Raw genomic sequence first — 18703 nt, forward strand, 5'->3', positions numbered from 1 at the left:
CACGTACCCTGCTACCAACTACCACACAACAAGTTCACAGAACAGGACTAGAATCTGCAGTGTTCGCTACAGTCTCTGACACAGAACTAGCAAGCAAGTATGATCTACGAGCGCCGCCGAGGACGTGGAATAGGATGTCAGACACGCACACGTACACACGGCAGTGTGCACCCCCAGACCGCTAAACAGCCTGCAGACACGACTCGCAATGGACTGAATTGTGAAGGTGAGCTGTGAAAGGTGCAACGTTGTAGAGTAGTGTAGGGCAGGAGGAGAGAGGAGGAGGGGGGGGGGGGGGAGGGGTATGGGGGAAACGAAAACATGGAGGTAACCAAGCCTGAAGCTGAGAATGAAGGTGGGAGAGAACATAGGCTGAGATGGTGGTGGTGGGTGAGGGAAAGAGGGAAGAGAAGCTGAGTGTGTGTGTGAGTGTGTGTGCGTGCGTGCGTAGTGTAGAGTAGCAACCGCGTGAATCCAAGCACGGGCGCCAAACGTCTCCCAATGTTACTCTTCAAGCCACTCTCACCTTACCTCCCTCACCTCAATCATCATCCACCCTTCTTTCCCCCTGCTGTGTCAACTTTAGCTTTTCTCTGCTGGCTGTCGGCCTCCTCCTGTTTTTACCCTCTTTTTCTCTTCAAACTGGAGAGCGCTTCGTCTCGCCAGCTCTTTTTACCTGTATGTGTGTGTCGGTAACAGCAGTCTTCGAGGGTGTGACTGTGTGAGCTCTGTGTATATTCCCTCCATTCACACGCGATTTTTGTTGCTACTGGTTTTCTACTGTTTTTGTCCCTGATACAGAGATCTCTTATCTAATACCCTGGGCACAAAACAATCTATTACCTAATACTCCTGGCATTAAACCATCTCATGATCTGATCAAAGCAGATTGATTGAATTAATGGCCGCAGCTGCCATAAGAATAAAAGTTTGTTTATAACACCCCTATAAGATCCCTCCGTCAGCTGAAGCTTAGGGAAATTAAAGGTAACACTAGCTCCTCTTACGAACAACATCATGTTCACCACAAAAGATTTGGCCGAAGTTTTACAATGGGATAAGAGCATTCTCGAACTTGGACACATACCACAAAATAATCTTCAGCCTAACTTCTGTTTGTGTCGAAGGGGTAATTAAAAACATATTTCGCTGAATTAATTTAGCAAACGACACCTATGTCAATCAGTGAAAAAAAATCCGCGAAGTAAACAAGCAGGCAGAAGAATTTTGGTCCATGCTCAAGTGGAAGGATGACACTGTCCCTTTAAGATCTTGACCAGATCTGTGATGGTGAACATGGTAGGTTGCGCGACGATACGTGTTCATACCTCTCGAGAAACACAAAGATGGGTATGAAGAGTTGACTGTCAAATATTCAAGAGACACATGTATACACCTTGCAATACTTCGACACTTTTCATTTCTGCTGGGGAGAGAGGGAAAGACCGGCGCGGAAGAGGCCACTCTTGGTCAATGTCCTTGATCGCATTCAGAATTCTCGAAAGAACACTTCAAACTGACAAAAGCTATGTAAACTTGGAGTCTAAATCACACTCCCTGAGATACCTTTTGAAACGAATTGCGCGTACAGGTACGGTACTTCTGTGAGAGAAGGGGGTGAAAATAGGAATCCATACTTTTACTTCGTTCAAAACAAAAACAAGTCGCGTAAGGCGAAATTACAACATTTAGTCAAGCTGTCGAACTAACAGAATGAAACTGAACTCACTGCATTTTTACAGCAAGAGCGTATACTCGTAGCATCGTCAGTCCACCGCTCGAGTGAAATTGAAAAGAAGAGCGGGTTAGTAGTTGCGCTGAGAAGGATAGCACGCTTTTCTTTATCTCTATTCTTTTTAACTTTCTGATCGTGTTTTTAATCCAAACATATCATATCTATATGTTTTTGGAATCAGGAACCCACAAGGAATAAGATTAAATTGTTTTTAAATCGATTTCGGAAATTTTATTTTAATAATAAGTTTTATATTTTTAATTTTCAGAGCTTGTTTTTAATCCGAATATAACATATTTATATGTTTTTGGAATCAGAAAATGATGAAGAATAAGATAAACGTAAATTTGGTTCGTTCAAAAAAATATTTTTTTTTTACAATTTTCAGATTTTTAATGACCAAAGTCATTAATTAATTTTTGAGCCACCAAGCTGAAATGCAATACCGAAGTCCGGCCTTCGTCGAAGATTGCTGGGCCAAAATTTCAATCAATTTGATTGAAAAATGAGGGTGTGACAGTGCCGCCTCAACTTTTACAAAAAGCCGGATATGACGTCATCAAAGGTATTTATCGAAAAAAAGAAAAAAACGTCCGGGGATATCATTCCCAGGAACTCTCATGTCAAATTTCATAAAGATCGGTCCAGTAGTTTGGTCTGAATCGCTCTACACACACACAGACAGACAGACACACACACACACACACACACATACACCACAACCCTCGTCTCGATTCCCCCCTCTACGTTAAAACATTTAGTCAAAACTTGACTAACTGTAAAAACGAATGATTTCTCACTATGACGAAGAAACATTCCTTTAGTCGACAATCTGAATCTTCTGTAAGTATAACTGAGGAGACTCAGTCCAACAAGGTCACTGCACTTGCTTCATAGATTATTTCCAGCCCAATCTCTATGACATTACCGAACTTGAGAGGAAAGCACAATCTTCATAGAGTCATCAAGACATCATGAAACGGCACTTTTGTTCATTGTTCAGACGTGTTTCATTGTTCAGGCGCGTTTACACCAAATATCACGCATGCCACCTACGACGAAGAATGCCGAATCAACTCCCGTGAAGGGAGAATCACAAGATCGACATACAGATAGGTCTATACATACACCCTTGTGGGTCCTTGTGTTTTATAGGCAGGTGTACCTTTCTGCACCAGAGAAAAGTCGCGCAGAGCCTCAAAATAAACTTTGTGGTCTGGTTTCTCGGTATACACGGGAAGAATATGACTTATTTACGTTTTGTCTCCAGCAACAGCAACGGTATCTGCAGAAGTTACGTGTGTACAAAGAGACTTTTATGATCTTTAGCAGACAGCCCAATGCCACACAAAAAGCAGCAAGAACGATGACGACAAAAAGAAAGAAATGAAGGGAAGAAAGAAATGAAGAGAACAAGTAAAAGCTTACTGAATAGAACCCTCACACAAATAAAAATATATATCCTTTTGTGACATTACTGAATTCTGTTATGTCACAAAAGGATATCATTGACGATTTTTATAAGGCTACTTACAAGAGCAAACACTTCTGCTTTTACAGTCAAGTTATATGTGCTGCAGCACGCATTTTATTACGAACTGCATACTGACAACCTCAAACACAGTTTAGGCAACCATCTTTTAGTTTTTGTGTGCGGGTTTTGTTGTTGCTGATGTGCATGTGTTTAACAATATTGTTCCTGACATTTATTTTGAACACAAAACAGTGAATGAACGCGCGTCTTACTTCAACGGCCCTTCCACGATCCATACCATCTGCAGTAAAGATTCTGGTGGCCGTCCGCGAAAGGACACCTACTACCAGCGCAGCAAGGTTAAACCTACCCCATGATTTACATGCAACATTCGGCCCACCTAGCGGGATTTCCAGCCTCCCCAAGCCGATGATACAACAATAGATGCACGGACACATTCCCAACATGTTTGCACTAATTACCAGCATTCTCCCAAATTGCATCTGGCACCAACACAGTTCTGCCCTGGAGCATGTACAGAGCCCAACAGGGAGTTTTTCATGCTGGCAGAACAACGCATTCCGTAGTACAATGGCAGGAACCGGAACGGTGATCGTATTTCCTGTCAGTGTCTTGTTGTCTAGTCTCACTGCTTATCTGCTGTGCTTATCCATCACATTATGCCATACATCACTCGAAGTGTCAGGCTAGGCGTCTGAGCTATTTTACACTACTTGCACTTTTTGTGAATGTGCAGCTCCGCCGATATGTATTGTTCCATGTCAATGCAAAGTTGTTGCGAAAGGCGGTTCCAGACTTGTCCAAGCCCTTCGCCCAAAATGTATTTACGTCTATGAAATAAAGAGATGCTTTGTATCGTTGATTCCGTCTTTCCATCCAAAGTAGTTTTGTGCAAGTTACTACAGCCTCACAGTCACAGCAAAATCTCCTGCCCATGCGGCAAACTGAATTAAGAGCTTCATAAAGGCATAACTGATAATAGAAGGAGGAGGAGGAGGAAGAGGAGGAGGAGGAAGAGGAGGAGGAGGAAGAGGAGGAAGAGGAAGAGGAGGAAGAAGAGAACAACAACAACAACAACAACAACAACAACAACAACAACAACAACAACAACAACAACAACAACAGTAAACCTGAGACAGCGAAAACACTTGGAGCTACGAATTCCATCACCCATTTCCAAGCTCTCCCACCTCATCCCCAACGCTGTATCAGTCACAGACATAGAGTATCATATCAGTACTCAGTATTATTACCAGCAGTAAGTGACGATAAGGCACACGCCAATACACAAACCCACACAACCCCAAAGCATAGAGTACACATTGACTTGCACACTTAGCAGTCACCGACACACAGAGATAGAAATGCACGTGCAAAGCTAACGCGCGCTCAGCTAATTTCTTGTGCAAAGTGTTATCAGGACGGGTAGTTTGACGCGTGGAGGAACAGGGAAACTTTCTCCCCCTGTTATCACCTCCAGACGATCTGGTCTGACACCCTATTGAGAGCGAGTTGGGCGGTTTCCGCTCCTGACTGTGAGATGTCTTGTTGTTTGGGTCTTCAGTTCCTCCCTACCCTTTCGCACCCCCTCCCACTCCCTCCGGCACACTTACACCCCCTCCCCTAACACTTAATCCCTACTATATACACATTTTGGTTCTTCTATTCCCTCCTCAATGCACTTTTACAGGGATTCGGTCACCAGATTTGCGCACATGACCGATTCATCAAAAATTATGTCTTGGGGTCATTTTGAACTCAGTGGACCCGCGTGTGTCATTCTTGACCGGCCCTTTGAAGATTTCAAATCGGTTGCAGGTCACACTCTCATTTAGACTGACTGATCACTTGAAACGTTAATGCGTCAATGACCGATGACCAACGCCTGGCCTAATTCTAGCTTGTTTATCAACGTCATTAGAACCTGCTTACTATACGTTATAATAACGAACTGTGTAAGCAGTCCCTTGGTCGCCAGCTTAATAATTATAGCTTGAGACTTCAGTTCTGGTTGCAAGGAATGTATTCCTGTTATTTTCATAAGCACAATTTTCGGAAGCTACAAATCTCTATAACTTTGTTCTTCGTGTAGACTTCAGATTTGGTTGTGAGGAGGCCAAACTCTGTTTTTAAAGGTCCTTGTCTACATTTTTATACCGAAATGATCAAATCGCCATTTGACAATTAAAATGCAGAGTCTATTATCTACAAATATCAACAATACACCCCCTTTCGATCAGGAAAGACGAAGCCAGTGTTGCCGTTTTGAAAATTCTTTGTAGTATTCCAGCGTAGTACTCATAGTAGGATATCCTTATTTGGAAAATGCCAAGCGCAAAACTCCTCTCAAATCCCGTGCATTTCGTGCTTTTAAAAAAAAGCGTGGACAGCGCTCCAGTGTCAAACTTGTTTGGGCGTGGCTATAAGCATAGTGACATGAATTTGATTGGTCAGTATTTTTAAGCAAAGCACATGTTCTCAGCAAACAGAAAACAAAATATTGGAAGCGTGAGTCACGCTACCCAAAAATAAAATCTTTTTTTTCCATATATTTTTTTTCTATAACTTTTTTCTCCATGGTTCATTCATCATCTGACATAACTTTTTAGCGAAATCTTACCATAAGATTATTGAAACAAGTCGCGTAAGGCGAAAATACAATATTTAGTCAAGTAGCTGTCGAACTCACAGAATGAAACTGAACGCAATGCCATTTTTCAGCAAGACCGTATACTCGTAGCATCGTCAGTCCACCGCTCATGGCAAAGGCAGTGAAATTGACAAGAAGAGCGGGGTAGTAGTTGCGCTAAGAAGGATAGCACGCTTTTCTGTACCTCTCTTTGTTTTAACTTTCTGAGCGTGTTTTTAATCCAAACATATCATATCTATATGTTTTTGGAATCAGGAACCGACAAGGAATAAGATGAAAGTGTTTTTAAATTGATTTGGACAATTTAATTTTGATAATAATGTTTATATATTTAATTTTCAGAGCTTGTTTTTAATCCGAATATAACATATTTATATGTTTTTGGAATCAGCAAATGATGGAGAATAAGATAAACGTAAATTTGGATCGTTTTATAAAATTTTTTTTTTTTTTACAATTTTCAGATTTTTAATGACCAAAGTCATTAATTAATTTTTAAGCCACCAAGCTGAAATGCAATACCGAACCCCGGGCTTCGTCGAAGATTACTTGACCAAAATTTCAACCAATTTGGTTGAAAAATGAGGGCGTGACAGTGCCGCCTCAACTTTCACGAAAAGCCGGATATGACGTCATCAAAGACATTTATCAAAAAAATGAAAAATACGTTCGGGGATTTCATACCCAGGAACTCTCATGTCAAATTTCATAAAGATCGGTCCAGTAGTTTAGTCTGAATCGCTCTACACACACACACACACACACACACACACACACACACACACACGCACACACGCACGCACATACACCACGACCCTCGTTTCGATTCCCCCTCGATGTTAAAATATTTAGTCAAAACTTGACTAAATATAAAAAAGCAAAAATGTAGACGACCACCTTTAACTCCAAATTATATACACAGAAAACTGCAGACTGAAATTTCTCTGTATGAGATAATAAAGTATTCGTATTCGTATTCGTATTCGTATTGTTCGTTTCGTGTGGGTTTTTATTTTAATGTTCATTCAGTGGCAAGTCAAACAAGTCGCGTAAGGCGAAAATACAATATTTAGTCAAGTAGCTGTCGAACTAACAGAATGAAACGCAATGCCATTTTACTCGTAGCATCGTCAGGCCACCGCTCATGGCAAAGGCAGTGAAATTGACAAGAAGAGCGGGGTAGTAGTTGCGCTTAGAAGGATAGCACGCTTTTCTGTACCTCTCTTTGTTTTAACTTTCTGAGCGTGTTTTTAATCCAAACATATCATATCTATATGTTTTTGGAATCAGGAACCGACAAGGTATAAGATGAAAGTGTTTTTAAATTGATTTCGACAATTTAATTTTGATAATAATTTTTATATATTTAATTTTCAGAGCTTGTTTTTAATCCGAATATAACATATTTATATGTTTTTGGAATCAGCAAATGATGGAGAATAAGATAAACGTAAATTTGGATCGTTTTATAAATTTTTATTTTTTTTTACAATTTTCAGATTTTTAATGACCAAAGTCATTAATTAATTTTTAAGCCACCAAGCTGAAATGCAATACCGAACCCCGGGCTTCGTCGAAGATTACTTGACCAAAATTTCAACCAATTTGGTTGAAAAATGAGGGCGTGACAGTGCCGCCTCAACTTTCACGAAAAGCCGGATATGACGTCATCAAAGACATTTATCAAAAAAATGAAAAAAACGTTCGGGGATTTCATACCCAGGAACTCTCATGTCAAATTTCATAAAGATCGGTCCAATAGTTTAGTCTGAATCGCTCTACACACACACACACACACACACACACACACACACACACAGACACACGCACATACACCACGACCCTCGTTTCGATTCCCCCTCGATGTTAAAATATTTAGTCAAAACTTGACTAAATATAACAAGTCGCGTAAGGCGAAAATACAATATTTAGTCAAGTAGCTGCCATTTTTCAGCAAGACCGTATACTCGTAGCATCGTCAGTCCACCGCTCACGGCAAAGGCAGTGAAATTGACAAGAAGAGCGGGGTAGTAGTTGCGCTAAGAAGGATAGCACGCTTTTCTGTACCTCTCTTTGTTTTAACTTTCTGAGCGTGTTTTTAATCCAAACATATCACATCTATATGTTTTTGGAATCAGGAACCGACAAGGAATAAGATGAAAGTGTTTTTAAATTGATTTGGACAATTTAATTTTGATAATAATTTTTATATATTTAATTTTCAGAGCTTGTTTTTAATCCGAATATAACATATTTATATGTTTTTTGAATCAGCAAATGATGGAGAATAAGATAAACGTAAATTTGGATCGTTTTATAAATTTTTATTTTTTTTTACAATTTTCAGATTTTTAATGACCAAAGTCATTAATTAATTTTTAAGCCACCAAGCTGAAATGCAATACCGAACCCCGGGCTTCGTCGAAGATTACTTGACCAAAATTTCAACCAATTTGGTTGAAAAATGAGGGCGTGACAGTGCCGCCTCAACTTTCACGAAAAGCCGGATATGACGTCATCAAAGACATTTATCAAAAAAATGAAAAAAAACGTATGGGGATATCAATCCCAGGAACTCTCATGTCAAATTTCATAAAGATCGGTCCAGTAGTTTGGTCTGAATCGCTCTACACGCACACACACACACACACACACACACACACACATACACACACACATACACACACACATACACCACGACCCTCGTTTCGATTCCCCCTCGATGTTAAAATATTTAGTCAAAACTTGACTAAATATAAAAAGATGAGGCGCAGTGTGCCAGGTCATACTCCAGACGCAACATGCTAATGATGCACACATGTTCTTTTCGCTTTTTGGGGGGTGTACTTCAGTTCATTCAGTTCCAAGTGGCTCTTTTGTTTTTTAAATGCATCCAACGTGTCCGGTTACTCTGACCCTGTTACAAACATAATTATGTTTGCAGCACAGGCACATGCTACTTGCCAGGGACTGCTTAATGTGTACGGTGGAAACCCCCTTTACCCCCCCCCCCCCCCCATCCCCACCTAAGACCTCTCCCCTTTTATAACCTTGCTTTTTCAGTTTTTAAATTTACCCCATTTCAAGACACCCTCCTTTTTAAGGCCTGAATTTCTCATATTTTTGGAGGTCTTAAAATGGGGGTTCCACTGTAACGAGTTTAAATTGAAACTAAGAAGATCACGAAAAGTGCCCCACAACCTGCTTATCCCTCCTCCCCCCCCCTTCCCCCCTCCCTCTACTGCATGTGCCTCACTCTTCACAGGGCAATAACAAACAAGGGTGCTGAGAGAACAGAGAGCTTCATGTATACTTTTAAAAGACAATAGAAACTGATTGGAAATAAACACGTTTGCTCAGAGAATACAAGAGAATACAACATCCACTGCACGTCTTCAGAGCTGCGACCCGAAAACGAATGGCCATACGAATCAACGAACGAAAGCAAGTAGGTTGGGAGAAAACCCGAGAGACAGGGAGAGAAGAAGGAAGGAAAGGACAAACAAACACGGGATGGATCACAGTATGAAACATAAAAGGCCTCACGAACGAACGAACGAACGAACGAAAAAAAGAACTCATGAAGGTAAGCAAGAAGGAAAAAAGAACGAACGGACAGCAAGTAAATCCAATCCAACCCCACCCCACCCCTTCTCTCTCTCCCCCCCCCCCCACACACACGTCTTCTCCCTGAAGCTAAAGAATGGCACACCACACGAGCGTTGCAGCATCTGCGAAGGCGATTATCTCTCACCCATCTCCTTGACTGGATGCGCTCGATGTGGGTGGTTAGTGAGGGCCCTGGTTCTTTACGCTCAAACTAAAAGCACAACACCCTCCACTCTTTTTGCCCAAGGCAAGGGGGTGAGAAACTGTTTCTTACTAGTTTGCCCACAGCAAAGATGTTCTACCGCTACAATAGGATTTATAGCATCTTTGCTCGAAGTCATGGCTGTATTCACGCCTCTCAAAACGGAACACAATATCTCCGTTTCCCCCCTCTCTCTAATGAAGTAGATAGTGTTTTGAAGCTTCTATTAAATCATCATTGCTCTTCATAGTCGAAGGCGGCACAATAGTTCCAACCGAAAATGTCCCTACATCGCAGGTGGCCGGTCATGAGGTATATTTTGATAATGGGACAGCAGCAAGTGTCCTTCCGTTGCAGATTTCGACTAATCGGAGGGGCTTCACATCGTAGGTAACATTGTTTTTTCGCCTGTCAAAGCAGCATACAATATCTTAGCATTCTCTTCATCAAGGAAAACGTCTTCTGAAGCACCAACAGATAATTGTTCTTCATAGTCCATGACTCCTAAAACGACATACAGTGCCTTTCTTTCTTTTCATGAGCAAAAAGTCTTTCAAAGCTACGATGCACTACACTTTTGTTCTTCGTTTAATCTTCAGTATATCCACGCCCCTTATCGCAACATACATTATCCTCACTTTCCTTTCATAAGCATGACAGTCTTCTGAAGCTACAACAAACTATTGTCCTTCATCGTCAGTAGTACCCACACCCCTCAAAACAACAACACACACACTATCTTCATTTTCTTTCAAGAGCGCAAAGTCCAAATCTATTATACATCTACACTGATACTATTCTTCATACAGGCTACCGTATCCACACCCCTCAAAGCAGCACACACGCAATCTTGATTTTCCTTTTATATGCACGCAATGTCTTGAGTGTTAAAACAAAGCCGTTTTTGTTATCCAAGAGGGAGAGGCAAGACAAGCATAAGGCCTGGCGTTCACCTATGTAACTTCAGCAGGACCGACGACGCACTGCAGATTATCCCAGCCCGCTACACGTTGCGTGAAAGGAAAACAGGCCAAGTACACACTGTACACGTCATAATCCCTATCGCAGCATCAATAATAATTATGCAGTGCGTCGTCTGTGCCGCTGAAACTGCGCAGGTATATTCTGCCCTTAAGTATCATCATTGCTGTAAAAACATACGGGTCCCAGTGAAAATGCGCCTTACTTACAGAAGAAGAGTGAGGATGAGCAAGAGGAAAATCAGGGGTAGGGAGAGGGGGAGTGTGTGTCCATTCATGCCCTTTGAACCGAGTCGCTTGTTTGGAAGGACAGACTTTTTCCACAATACCTCAATGATCAGTGACCACAGTCTCACAGAAAGCTAATTTCTCAAATGGTAACCTTTTCTCTTTCAGTTACACTCTCGATCAAACATGAACATAGACATGTGTTGTGAAATATATCTTGGGAATTGGGTTTGGCAGTTTATACCCCGTTCACACAGAGACGCCGCTTCTACTCCGTTGTACAATTTGTGGAGAGCGTGGCCAATCGTGGGCCAAACGTGCGAGGATCTTCGTGAACGTGGTTTGGTAGGGGTGGGATCTGCTAGGTCGCGAAGCTGCGCGATCTCCCTACGCTTATTTTGAACTGCACAAAACAAGCGTAGCCGGGTCGTGGCGCAGTACAGTCGTGATGTAGTTTTTTTTTAATATCTCCCGTCACACAGCTCTACGTTTTTACGACGACCATGCCGATCACTCCGATTTGAAAAAAGTTATCAAGTCGGGGCTCGCCGTCAAAATCCAGCACATGCCGGCAAATCAAAAAAACTACATCACGACTGTACTGCGCCACGACCCGGCTACGCTTGTTTTGTGCAATTCAAAATAAGCGTAGGGAGAGCGCGCAGCTTCGCGACCTAGCAGATCCCACCCCGACCAAACCACGCTCATGGAGATCCTGCCACGTCTGGCCCACGATTGGCCACGCTCTCGGACACTTTTCTGTCGTAGCAGAAGCGGCGTCTATATTATGTGACTGGGGTATTAGTGCGATGTGCTGGATTTTGATGGCGATATGCCACGATTTGATAACTTTTTCAGATCAGCGTGATCGGCATGGTCGTGGTAAGGACGTAGCGCTGTGTGAACGTGCCCTTACAACGACGTATCCCGTCCATGATTCCCCTTTGCACTCTGAAGTCAAAACCGTCACTATCGATTCCATTTCACAACTGATCTGCATCCTCCATGCAAGAGTGAACTGAGCTTGTGTGATTTTGTTCTTCCAACAATGTGACTAACCTCTTGTTTCTTGTCTATAGTATTTCTTCCAGAACAGCGTAATGTGTGCCAAGAGACGAATCCAGAACTCGTCTATGTATTTATACACGCGTGAGAGCGCGTTTCCTTGACAGTCCAGACTTGACTCAGACGGTTCTTTGACGTAGTCGCACCACTCGAGGTGCAAACCACAAATGTTTCGACAACAGAAAATGATTCTGGCAGGTTCATTCAACAAACAGACAGAAACGAGCGTAGTGATAAAAGAAGGGTAGGGGAGGGTGAGTTTGAGGTGGGAGATGAGGGGGTTGTCTGATGAAAGAACAGGCGTGACTCAACGACTTGGTACAAATTCACAGAAGTTTCCCCGAAGAAATGCATAAGCACAAGTGATTGATGGTAACAGATTTGTCTGTTATCATGTCTGGCAAATCTAACAAAAACACTAACCGATGAGTTGTACATGCGCGTATGAAACATGCTACGATAGTAAAATGATTCAAGGATACGAATCCTTCAATGAAAGGGCTAAGCGCTTTCAGTTTCAAATGTTTCCTCTTTCCACCCCAGTCCCTTCTCAACTTTCTTCAAAGGGATATCTTGAACAAGCTGTAATTTGACTGCTCTTTCTACTGTATCCTGTACAAGTCACAACTGTTAAGTCAACATAAATTCACCAGAAATGTTATATGGAGAAGTATCAACATTTTCACTCTGAGTCTCGCCATAGGCCCTTGTGCTTGTGCGTTTTGGGATGACCTCCAAGTTTCAACAGTAATGTAAACAAGACCTCCACAAGTAAAATAAATAAAGATTTGCCAAATTTGATGGTCTTGATCATAAAGCCTTTAATCTGCATCATAAACTTTAATTCATCATTATTCACTACACATTCTGTGATTTTAGCAACACAACTTAGAAACTTAGAAACTGCCTCACAAAACAATTTATATTTATCAATATCATCATCAAACTGTATGCTGACATTTCACTAATTTCACCTTGTAAGGAATAAAAGAACTTTCTCTACTCACATCCTGTGTCTTTGAGCTGGTGGATGGCGTTGGACATAATGCGTACACATCCCAGGAAGCCGGCACCCTGCTTCTTGTGGATCTTCTTGTGGTTCCATACACTGATGGTGATGGAGTCCTTGTGACCCACATACCTGAAAATCAGTTACAGACCTGTGTAAGTGAGAGAGTTTTCAATACACTTGTGGGTCTTCTTGAGGTTCCATACACTGATGGTGATGGAGTCCCTGTGGACCCACATACCTGAAAATCAGTTACAGGTGTAAGTGAGAGAGTTTTCAATACACTTGTGGGTGTTCCTGAGGTTCTATGCAGGTGTTTAATGATAATAATAATTAGTACACGATTTTATGAAGCGCACAAATCCAGGGAGACCCTGCTCAAAGTGCTGTACAATCAAGGCAAAGACAAAATTAGCATCACAAATATTATTACATACGTGTATTAACAGAGCATTCATTCCCAATCCTTTCTTCAATCTGCTTAATGTGAGTATTTCAAACATAATTATGTATTATGAATTCTGGGTTTTCTCTCATGTGTGTATATAGAAACCAATTCACTGGGGATGAACAGCAGGGCCTGAATGCATAGCCCCTCCATACTTTTAGGATTTCATAGCGTTGTGGAGCGCATAGCTATGAAACGCACTATAGAACTCAGCGGTCCGCATGCATGAGGTCAAATAGTGCCTGCAATAGCTAAGAGCGGCTCTATTTTTAACACGTAGATAGTGGAAGGGATTCCCCGTCATCCTGTGTCTCTGCGCATGTGTCAAGCTTTGTGACGCTTCGCGGCGGGTCAGTTTTACACCATTTGCCGCAGACAGTTTGGAAAGCCCGTCTCCGGATAAAACTTGGCTTTCGTGGTTTGGAAACTATATCCATTCCGGTATCCTCGCCATAAAGGTATAAGTCACTCTCTTGCTGGTTCTGCATGCTGTGTTTGATGTTATAAATTCCCGTATCATTATTATTATTATCATTATTATTATGTACCGTTCGCCACACTCATCTTGAAAAGATCCGCACGCGTAAAAACTGACCCAAAGTCAAGATAACACGCAGAACCGGCGGCAATGCACCCTTTCGATTCGGCAGTTCGAGTTGCTCTTACAGTTCATCCGTGATTGCAAGAATGTCCTGCCGACGAAAGCGGAATTTTCTGTACAGTTCCACGTCGTCGTAACGATTCAGTGGATGTAGGCGGTCAAGAAAGATCCGGTTGCTTCTCAAATTTCTTCTCATCCTGAATCGGCATGAAAGCAGCCGCCATTTTAAATGCTCCAATAGCCGGTTCCATAACTCTTATTGGAAGAGGGGCCTGCTATAACTTTCTGGATGGCATAAGGCACTATGCGCGGTCCATGCATTAGAAATAAGAGACTTTATGGAGTCCACAGACTTTATTGCAGTGACATCATCAATTTAGGCTCCTATGGAGGGGCTATGCATTCCGGTCCAGCACAATTGTTTGTTGTAAACTCTGTTTTCCATACTCTTTGTGTACAGAAAAACCTGTCCAAAGTGGGCACATCTGTTCTCCACTGAAAGTCCTGTATTGTGTACACATTTGCTCTCCTCTTGACAAGGCATGTATTTCTGTGCTGTGAATGTTCAATCACCTTATCTGTAATTCAAACTATTTCCTATCTTTCCACAATATACCCCCCCCCCCCCCCCAACTCTTTCCAATCTTATGAATTCACATTTTAATATCTTGCATTTTTTCAGTCACCTCCAAAGGCACTCGTGTCTCCTCATAAGTTCTTGTTTCCGTACCTTGAAAACTTAAAGTTCCTTATAAAGGGATGACACCTTACCCTCTATTAAACACAAGGATTTATAAGTGAAGTTGCTTCTTCTGGCAATGATATAATTTTTATTCTGATAAATAATTACTCTTTTTGTACAGGTACTGACAGACTGAAGAAAGGGATGCAAAGTGTGTGCATGTCTGTTCAACCTTTCTTGCGTTTTGCCATATTCTGCCATGCTTTCACACCAAGAATCACACATACAGCTGTGTCATCAAACCAACCAACAACCCAAAACAAATACAAAACAACTTTCAAACACTATGGCAGACAGTATTTTCCTCTTTACGAACACAAACATCTGCCAAGTCTCTGACTGTAAATCGGAGCATCACAACAAAACGCTGTCAAGGTGAAGAGGGGAGGAGAACAAATCATGCCTGTTCCTGATTATGCAAGGATGGCTGTTGTGTACATTGGGACTACGCTATAGGTCAGAGTTGGATGGCCAGATTTTTTTCAGGCACAGGTACCGAGGTAGAACGGAGGAGGAGTCGTGTTAGCCTGGGATTAAGCCAGGTAAATAGCAAAGGTTGGGCATTTTCGATGCGCCCCATCTGCAAAGAGCACTGGCAGCATTCGCAGACAAAGTGAAACCCTTTGATGTAAAGGTAAAAAGGGAGGAAGGGAGGGAGAAGGGGAGGGGGAGTGCCTTACATCACATGAGACTGTTAATGTAAACATACTTCTGTTTCTCTGAATGCACACAAGTGTGTTTGCCTTTGCCTGGCTATCCTTCATTGTTTTTGTTTTCCTTGTTTGAGCAGGGTTGGGATCGGGTGCTGAAAAGGGACAACGAGGTGGGAATGGGAGAATGGGGTGAGGGTGGCATGAGCATGATTGTCTTGGGGGAACTCTTGAGGGATACATTACCCCTACGACAGTCAAGAGAAACTTCCCAAGAAGCAGCAACACAAGCTTAACTGACACTTCTTAAAACGCCATTCACATACTCTCTTCTGAGAAAACTTCTTCCAACAATCATCTTCTCTCCACCATGCACTCACAACGTACAATGTGGTACATACACATCTGATGCATTCTATGGATATTATGCTTTTGCTCACATGATGTGCAATGGCAAGATGCCTCAAGGTGAATTCACAGCATACAACACCGCTATACACCAACTTGCATGCATACGCCACAGCAAACACACACACACACACCTCACAGTGAGAAGGCCAAGAGAGGTAACCCCCACTCAATGAAGAGTTATTTCTTTGCTATGGGTTGCCTTCCTCCTAGTCCCAATACCAGCTACTTGAGCTAGGTTAAACAGTTGCCTCCCTTGCACTGCTTGATGTTCAAATGCAAAGCATGCTCAAATTATAGTAATTGCCTGACAAATTATTACAGGATCATTTTTTCCTTTTTTTGTCCTGTTCAACTGCATGCTCTTACCTGTCATACTTTTGTTAGGGAGTAAATTAGGACCACAAAGGATTCCTCCTCACATTGTCTGCAATTTATGGCTACATCATATAAATAACCCATGGAAGTGAATCTGATTTTATATGTTTGCCATTTCTCCAACAAAACCTATGCAGTAACATTTTTGTTGTACCTGACAAATATCAGTTTAAATCATGAAACAGATCAAGTAGAAAAATTAAACACCACTTAAACTAATGAACAATATTGAACAGTGAGCCATGGCTATATACTCATTCTCAAATGATCCGTGTTCATGTTTGCTTTCCATTTCTATTTCTTCTCTGCCACCACAGAAGCCAAGCTTGACTGAACACATGATATTTCCAAGGTAAAGACTTGAAATGATGCACACACAAAATATTTACTTTCCCTTCTGCACGTCAACAATTTGAACTCTTGTGACAATAAAAATGTGCCTTTGGGTATAAGAGTCCTCAACTGATAAAGCAAACACAGTGCAATTCAAACCAAACGGAAAATGGAACAAAGCAAATCATGAGCTGATAGTGCAAACATGCCACAAGTAATGTAAAAAAAAAGGTGTCCTATTCAGATAAGGAAAATGTTGAAGGGTGTACCCTTTTTTTTCTGCAGCTACATGCTGTTAATAATTCTGGCTTAAGCACTGGCCGTGCATGCGAATTCCTGATTTGACAAACTCCTGGAGTGCACTGTCCTGAACAACCCTTGTTTGCAATTCACAAGGACTAAGGCACTCCACCTTCAACTGCTAATGGGGACACACAGTCAAAACGACCTAAAGGCGTATTTGAAGATCCAAGACAACTTAGTATGACAGAAAGACTTTTTTTCCTCTAGCCTGAATACTTGTTTCATCTAAAATCATGCAGAAAAGTGATCTACCAATCAATCATTCGGGTGGAGCACTCTATATATTTTGTTCTAAATAGGTCTTTGTAAAAGTCAAATCACATACAAAACGTTTTTCAAATAAAACCAAATCTTTAATTATCCACATTTTTCCAAAGATGTAGTGGTTACACTTTGGGCTTAAAACTACACTTTTCTGACATCTCATTTTAAAGCTTAAACTAGCTTGCTGAGAACTTTCATTGCATGCTTTACTCTAAATTTCAAAGGAAGACAGATGAATTTTTGTCTTTCGGCCTAACGACAAAAATCAGAAGACAGTCGCACAACTCACAAGTCGTAATGTTGGTTCCATTTCGGGTCAAGGGTGTTCTTGCAGGTGTCTGTAGAGTGACACTGACCAGAGCCATCAACGCTGATCTTGGCAAATGGATCAGGCAAACCTGAAAACAATCAATTCAAACAACCAAATTATGAAACATCTTCCAAAAAAAAGAAAAGAAAAGCAAAAACACAAAAGAACTACAGACCTGCCTCACAGGCAAACAAAATTGTAAGGGTGTGATCTGCACTAGCCAGCGTGTACTCTTGAACATGCAAACATTCACATCCAAACAAACATATTCATGAACATCCAAGAGAAAACTTCAAGGGACAAACTCCCATGTAGGCATACAAAGAGATTCACACTCACACACCCTAACACAAGCTCAGCATTGTTTGCCTACCACCAGACATCACAACAGATACAGACACACACAGACAGACAGGCAAGAAGATTTTTACAATGTACTTGCTTTCTGTACTTCTACACAGTTTCTAGACATTACTTGTTTAATAGTTTCTAGAGATTTCGTTTAACCCCTTATATTATAACCGGATGCTTCATAAATAAAGAGCTCTGTCTAAAGGAACCCATTGTTTTACACAAAGAAACAAAAACACATCAGAGAAAAGCCTACACACACAAACACAATCCCCCCAACATCACACAGAAAGATTTCACACAACACATACAAGAAGACCATGAACTTGCATCCCCTCTCAGAGAGAGAGAGAGAGAGAGAGAGAGAGAGAGAGAGAGAGAGAGAGAGAGAGAGAGAGAGAGAGAGAGAGAGAGAGAGAGAGAGAGAGAGAGGGAGGGAGGGAGAGAGAGAGGGAGGGAGGGAGAGAGAGAGACAAGAAGACCATGAACTTGCATCCCCTCAGAGAGAGAGAGAGAGAGAGAGAGAGAGAGAGAGAGAGAGAGAGAGAGAGAGAGAGAGAGAGAGAGAGAGAGAGAGAGAGAGAGAGAGAGAGAGTCAGACAAACATTGCCCAGGCTATCTATCCTGCATGCATCCTATCCTACAAGACATAAAGTAAGAAAACAGCTCCCAGGTGCAGTAAAAAAAACAACTTGCCTTGAGATTTGACACAGACAAATGCACCACAGCTGTCTAATGGGAGACAACAATGTTTGAAACACAAAATGCTTTTACATTCACAGAGGAACCCCCCTTTCAGATCACCCTGCGGATGTTAACCGTCCCTCCTTTCACTTTCAGGACCTTGCTTGTTCAGATTGTCTGTTGTTATGAGTCTCCCTCCCTTTAAAAGACCCAATTTTCTGTTCATAAAGTCTCCCTCCCTTTAAAAGACCCAATGTT

General features: G+C 41.7%; 1 protein-coding gene across 1 annotated transcript in view; it reads right to left on the bottom strand.

Annotated features, from left to right (window-relative positions):
• LOC138958826 (E3 ubiquitin-protein ligase SMURF2-like) overlaps positions 1-18703 on the bottom strand; it is a 79874-nt gene that overhangs the window by 46989 nt on the left and 14182 nt on the right. Inside the window, exons 3-4 of the mRNA XM_070330128.1 lie at positions 17390-17498; positions 12972-13105 (exon numbers count right to left, since the gene is read on the bottom strand). Of these exons, the coding sequence (XP_070186229.1) occupies positions 12972-13105; positions 17390-17498 (243 nt within the window). The remainder of the gene's footprint in view (positions 1-12971; positions 13106-17389; positions 17499-18703) is intronic.

This window comes from Littorina saxatilis, linkage group LG2 (assembly GCF_037325665.1).
Source record: "Littorina saxatilis isolate snail1 linkage group LG2, US_GU_Lsax_2.0, whole genome shotgun sequence".
Classification (NCBI taxonomy): domain Eukaryota; kingdom Metazoa; phylum Mollusca; class Gastropoda; order Littorinimorpha; family Littorinidae; genus Littorina; species Littorina saxatilis.